The sequence below is a fragment of the Condylura cristata genome, unplaced genomic scaffold, assembly GCF_000260355.1.
Source record: "Condylura cristata isolate star-nosed mole 26May11 unplaced genomic scaffold, ConCri1.0 scaffold00006, whole genome shotgun sequence".
Lineage (NCBI taxonomy): Eukaryota > Metazoa > Chordata > Mammalia > Eulipotyphla > Talpidae > Condylura > Condylura cristata.
In genome coordinates, this window is record NW_004567107.1 from 1,400,118 (window position 1) to 1,406,680 (window position 6,563).

At 71.8% G+C, this 6,563-nt stretch overlaps 1 protein-coding gene across 1 annotated transcript in view; it reads left to right on the top strand.

Annotated features, from left to right (window-relative positions):
• The first annotated feature begins 591 nt into the window (after positions 1 to 591).
• Positions 592 to 6,563, top strand: part of FAM163B (family with sequence similarity 163, member B) — an 8,820-nt gene continuing 2,848 nt past the window's right edge. Inside the window, exon 1 of the mRNA XM_004677849.1 lies at positions 592 to 687. Within this exon, the coding sequence (XP_004677906.1) occupies positions 592 to 687 (96 nt within the window). The remainder of the gene's footprint in view (positions 688 to 6,563) is intronic.

Sequence of the window (6,563 nt, forward strand, 5' to 3'; positions counted from 1 at the left end):
GCTCCGTCCTTCCCTCCGAGGCGCGTGGGAAAGCAGCACTGACATGGTCACTTCCGAGGTCAGCGTGCTCGCGGGGCTCGTTCACTGACCACGCCACAGAGAGCCACAGGCCACGGTCAGCCGCCCAGGCCCCAGAGCACAGCGAGGGCCAGCAGCCGGGCCTGCCCTCCGCCTCGGGTCCAGGGGGACGACAGGCGAGAGGTCACTAGCCCTGTGACAGGCTGAGGCCGGCGCCACGCTGAGTGGGGTGCAGGCCCAAGGCGGCGTGGCTGCTGCAGCGGCCAGAGGAGCCCCCCGGGCCAGACGTGCGTGGAATGAGGTGCGAGCCACACGCCCCAGAGATGTGCCTCCCCGGCCTGTGCCAGGGCCCTGCGGCCTCAGGCGTCCTGGCGCCCGCCCAGCGCAGCGCCGGCCAGAGCCTCCGCGCCAGGCCCGAGGCAGGAGGGCTGTGGGCGGGGTCCGTACGCGCCGTCTGACAGCCACGGGTCACTGGGCTGTCTTGAGCGGCCCGAGGCTGCTCCTGCCCGAGGAGGACAGTGGTGTGTGCGAGGGGGCCTGGACAGGTGGGTGGGGGCGGAAGAGGCCCTCGGGATGGGCAGTGAGACGGGAGGCGAGCAGGAGCTGTGCCCGCTGGGCCCGGGCGTGCTGGCCGCGGTCAGCTCAGCCTGGGCCCTGCGCCCAGCCCCGGTGAGCGTGGGAGATGGATGTGGCCGAGCTGGAAAAGGGAAGGCGGCCCGGGCCGGGAGGTCGGCTGGCCTCCGCCCCGAGGGTGTGGCAGCGGCCCAGACACCCCCCAGGGCCTGGTGGACACCCAGTCTCCGCAGGCGCAGCCCTGGGAGGGGCTGGTCCTCACGCTCCAAAGGCCGGGACAGCGGGCCTAGAGGGCGTCCGAGGGAGGGGCCCAGCCCGCGGCCAGTGGCGAGCCGAGTGGACATTCCGCCTCCCCCCGCCTGCTGGGGCCCCGGCACGGCCCGGGCGCAGCCGTCTCCCTCCCCATCCTGCCCGACGCCCGTTAGCGTGTCCGTGAGCCTCGGTGCCTCTGGGAACGGGGCTTGCCACTCCGCCGGGAGGGAGCGTGGCCTTGAGGGCAGCGACGCCGAGGGCCCGGCCGCCCCACGCCGCGCAGACAGGAAACGGCCCCGGCCGAGGCGCTCAGGGTCCCACCGGACCAGGAGCAGAAGCAAATCCGGAGCCTGTCAGCAGGCGGCCAGGGGCCGGCCGGGGCCGCGGCTCTCCCAGGGCCCCGCTGACCCGGCCGTGACCATTCCCACCCACGCCGCCGGACCTCGGCCCCGGGGCCTCACAGACGGGGCGGGGTTCCCCGCTGCGGGCCTCTCTGGCCTCCGGGGCCCCCCCGTCTCCCTCCCTCTCGGGTGGACTGGGAGACCTGGCCCGGGCCCAGCGCACTGCGTCCTCAGCACCAGAAGGGCCTGGCGTCCCTCGGCCGGGTCAGCAGCCAGCGCTCCGTGGACGCCCAGCTGCCCGGCTCCTGCATCTCCCCTCGCCCCGAAGGCCGCCATCCTGCGCTCGGGACAGCCGTGTGGCCGCAGGCCGGGAGTGCGCCCGCATGGCCGGGGGGACCTTGGGGCCTGAACCCCCGAACCCGCCTAAACCCGTGTGCCTTTCGGCCCGGCGGGGCCCAAGGTCTTACTGAGCTTTCGTCAAACTCGGGGCGCTGAGCCCGGGGCGGGCAGGGTCTGCCTGGCCCAGACCCCGCAGGCCCGTCTCCTCCTGTGCCCAGCGCCCACCCTGCGTCGGGGTTGGGTGCTCTGCTGTGGCCAGGCTCAGCCCACCTTGACGCGGGGAAGCTCCCCGGGCGGGCGGGGCCCCAGGAACCCCTCAGAGCGGGCACCGGGAGCCGTGCTGGGTTCCGGGGAAAGGACGCCCCCAAACAGGTTTGTTTTCAAATCATGCAGCAGAGAGGATCTTGCACTTGTTACTTTTAAGGGAGAGAAAGGCCAGTGCTGACCACCGCGCAGCCGGCTCCCGGCCCGGACTGGCGCCCCGCCCCCCCCACTTCCGCACACGCTGGCCAAGAAGTGGACGGGGCATCCCAGCGGCAGGACCCCAGGCTGTCCAGCTGCAGCCCCCGCCCCCGCCTGGGAGCCCTGGGGAGCAGGTGGGGGGGCCACAGGTCAAGACCCCTCGCTCGCCTCGGGTGCTGGGGCCTGCTCAGCCCGAGGGGGGTCAAAGCGACCCCCAGTCCAGCACATGCTGGAGCCCCCTACTGTGTCCTGGTGCTATGCTGACCCCTGGTGGCGGGAGGACGGCAGAGCCGGGCGCCAGGACTTGCCTTCCGGCTTAGGGAGGTGGGCGGAGGAGGCCGGGCTAGGAACGCCCACTAGCCCACCTCGGGCCAGCTGGGCAGCAGGGGAGGGAAAGGCCGGCCCAAGGCTGCTGCGGCTCACGCCCCTGCCTGGGGCTGGGACAGCGGCCTCTCCTAGGGAGGACAGTATCCGCTTCCCCTCCGGTGCGGCCCGCACACCCGGTCACCACTGTGGGGCAGCCAGGCAGGAGGGCAGGAGCCTGGGCATCTCTGCTGGAGCGCGAGGTCTCTGCTGCCCAGCGGCCAGGGCCGCTGGCTCCGGCGCATCTCCGTGAGCCTCTTCGCAGGTGTGTTGTGGGGCTGCGGGGCCCTCACCTGCTTCCTGCCCCACCACCTCGGCACCCAGGCAAGCCGCCCTGGCCCTCGCTGCAGCGGCCGAGGGTCAGGCGCCCCAGGCGAGAGCCCTGCTCTGGCAGGCATGGCGAGGGGGTGCCAGCTGCACCCAGCCTGCTCCCCCCAAGTCTGGCCCCTCGCCCAGTCTCGCTGGCCACCCTGGGTGTCCACTGTTGCTGGAGGCCAGAGCTCAGGCTGTTCGTCTGGAACAGGCTCCCGGGCCACCTGCCTCTGGCGTGGCTGGACCTGTCCTCCTAGCTCGCCACCTGGCCGAAGGGACAGGCAGAGCTGGGGGCTTCACACAGGCCTGGGGAGACCACCCCCTGCCCCCCGGGAGGCCCCTGAGCCTGGGACAGTGACTCCCTGCAGGAGTCCATGCAGGAGGGGGAAGGATGGCCACCACCGGCCACCCAGGGCACAAGCCCTTGTCCCTCCAGCTTCCTGGCCATGACTCCGGCTCCGGACTTCCCATCCAAGACCTCCAGGGGGCGCCCTCCTCAACCCCAAGGGCGGGAAGGGGGGGCCGCCAGGCAGGGGTGGGGCTGATCACTCAACCAGCCAAGAGCCGCCTGGTGAACGGGTGTGTCCAGGAAAGCCAGGCCGCCTGGGAGACGGCGTCTGGGGCCCAGCTTGGGCTCTTCCTTCCCATGGGGAGGTGACCCCAGCCCCCGCCGCCCAGCTCTGCCCGGGTCCAGCTCGGAAATCCAGCTCCTCCTCCCGCACGCCATGCCCACTCGCCTGCGCAACAGGGCCAGACCCTGAGCCCAAGGGGGCTCCTCAGCAGGGCGGGGGAGACCTCCTGGAGGACTGTGAATCTGGCCTGGGCCCTGTGCTCTTTCTGGGCGACGCTCAAGGAATCCAGGCCATAAAGCGGCCGGCCCAGGGCACCCAGCCTCCCCCGAAGGCCCTCCCCAGCCCGGAGGCCTGCGGCGGGCAGGCACTCTCTGACCTCGAAGACTAAGTGGGCGCAGCCCTGTCTCACAGGCACCCCGCACCGGCAGCCTTGGTCTAAGGAGCCCAGTGCCCCCAGGGCCGAGTGGGCCAGCTGCAGAGGGGGCCGGGGTGCAGGAGCTGCCTCGAGGCCCCAGGCCCCACAACGCTGCCCTAGGCGGCTCGGCCAGCACCCCGCTCCCGCCCGCTGCTGAGCAGTTCCCGGCTATTTATTCCCCGGGCCGGAATCTGGGAGCCCGCAGAGCGTGAAATTAAGAACAAATGTGGACGAGGTCTAGACAGGAACCCCTCGCGGACGCCGGGCCCGGGCTCCCAGGTAGCCGAGCCAGACAGAGGAAGCCCAGCTGCCCCCCCCAGCAGCCCCGCGGAGACCCCAGCCGGCCGCGGCAGCAGGCCTGGGCTGAGCCCGCCCCTGCCAGCGCCCCCCACCCGGTCCCCCCTTCTGGGAGAGGGCGGCCACGGCTGCCGGGCCAGGAACACCCAGGCTCGGTGGGACGCTGCGGCCGGCATCCGCGTGGCTGCCAGAGCCGGCCGGCGGCCGGTTGGTTCGGAAGTCGCTGCAGAGAGGAGCCGGCGTCCGGCCGGGCTGCGGTCAGGCTTGGCTCGGCCTCGGCTCCCCGAGGAGCTCTGGGCGGCTCAGGTGAAGGAGACACCTGACCAGGGCGCTGTGCGGGTGGGCCGGGGCGCAGGAGCAGAGCGGGGAGCACGGAGCCAGAGGGGCGGGGAGCAGCCCAGGGCGGGCGTGAGGCCTGCACGGCGGTGCAGCTGGGGAGGCAGGGGGGCCCGCCACTGCGCCCAGGGCCACCCCCTTGGGAGTCTGTGCTGCGGGACAGCCCCGCCCGGACCCCTCCAGTCTCGGTTGGGGTTCACAGAGGGCCCCACCTCGTAGCTGCCCCTGTAAACACAGGGGCGGGGGCGGGGAGCAAAGCCATTTATGAAGCCTTAAGACGGCTTACGGTCCCCGGAGCTGGTCAGCAATTGCGTACACCCTGCCCAGCTGTCCTGCCGGCTGCGGGGACTCGGAGAGCCAGAGGGAAGGTGCCGGTGCTCCGGGCCGCCCGCACCCCAGCCCAGCGGTCCGGACGGCCCTGCCGCCAGATGGCTCGGAAGCCGCCGCCTCCAGGAAGTCCCCCGAGACCCCCACAGAGCAGCACCCCTGAGTGCTCTCCAACCCTCAGACCCTGAGCCCAGTGGGCCTCAGGACATGGTGTCCAGCGGGCCCTGGGCCGCCAGCTTCTCTCTAAGCACCAGGCAGGCATCTGTCGAGGACTTGTAGTCCCATCCTGCCCTCCCTGAGGGGCAGCACCTGGGTTTCTGACCTGGCCAGTGGTGGCCTTGGCTTCGCCTTCGTGGTCCTCACGCCCTTCATGCGTCCACCACTCCACCCCCCCAGGGCCAGTTAAAGGCCCACACTTGGACTCTTCCGGGCTGGAGTGTGGCTGCCTGGCCTTGGCTGGCCCACCTACAGTAAAGGCAGTGAAGCCAGCAAGGTGGCGGGACCCTCCCCACCTGCCCACCGGACACAGCCCGCAGGTGGGTCTGCCCAGGGTCCAGCTGGCCAGAGCCCCCTGGAGGTCTGAAAGTCCTCAGCTCAGCAGGGGAGTGAGGTGTGGGGGAGGGGCCCCGGGGCTGATGAGGGCCCCTCCACCGGCCTGGTCCCTCCCACCTGGCCTTTCCCGGTCAGAGATGAGCCTGTGAGGAGCCCAGGAAAGCTTCCTGGGGAGGGGGCGCGCTCTGGGCTGCAGGGGCTGGGGAGCGTCACGCGGGCGCTGTCGGGGTTAACTGTGGGCTGATGTCAGGCCGGTGAGCCCAGCTGCCCGTGGCGAGTGCCGGCTGGCCGGGACCGGCGAGACGCAGGGGTTGCGGCCCCTCAGAACCTGTATCTGCGAGCGAGGCCACTCCAGCGGGACGGGGCACGGTGTGGGAGTGGCCTTGCTGACAGCCCGGGGCGCCTGGCCTGAGTGGCCCTTCCCCTGGGCCGCTGCCCAGGCCATGCACATGGGCCCTCTACCTCCCGGGTACCTGGCCACTCCCCAGAGCCCCAGGCTGGCCCGAAGCGGCAGGAGAGGGCCCGGTGAGGAAGGCGCATGAGCCAGAGCCCACGGCTGCCCGGGCCTCGCCGGGCCACAGCTGGCCAGAGACGAGCGAGGCCTTTGAAGCTTGTTCCTGCGGCTCACGGGGGGCCAGGGCGGGGTGGAGGGGAGGGCTGCCACAGCGCCCTGTGAGCACCCCAGGGCGTTCCCGCCTGAGGAAGGGGCCCGTGGTTATCTTTTGGGGTGCAGGCAGCAGCACTCTGACTCACACAGTCCCTCTGAGGCCTGGACAGAGAAGCGAGCTGGGAGTCGGGCCGCCCGCCCCGCAGGCTGGGCCTCTCCGCTCCCTCCCTGACCCCTCGCTGGGCAGGGGCGCTGCCTGAGCCCGAGGTCCGTGATGGCCAGGCCGGTCCCCCAGGGACGCTGACGCCTGCACTCTGTGCCGGCACCCCGCCGCTTTGGCTGGACTTCCAAAGTGGGGCCCTGCCCACAGGGCTTGTGTAGGGCCCAGAGAAGGGCCCCCCACAATGGGTGGGTGGTGGGGATGCAGCAGCCTCTGCGCCCAGAGCCCCTGGACCCCCCACGGAGGGCAGGTTCCCCCACAGGACGCAGTTGTGACTTCCAACAGCCAAGGGCCCGTTCTCCAGAATGGCGTGGGGGGACCAGCTGGCCCTGATGGGGTGATAAGTTTGAGGGGGGCCCCAGGAGTTGCCTGCCCTGAGCCCCAGTCTCTGTCTACAAAGTTGGGGCCCAGTGCCCCCTCTGTCCACCAGGGCTGCCAGGAAGCTGGGGAGGACGCCTGCGGCTGTTTTGTGCCAGCTTCCTGCCATGGCCCTGGGAGCCCCGCAGGGGGCGGGAGGTGGGCACCGGCCGCCAGGGCCTGCTTTGCCTTGCGGAACCTCAGCAGTGAGCCAGGCCGC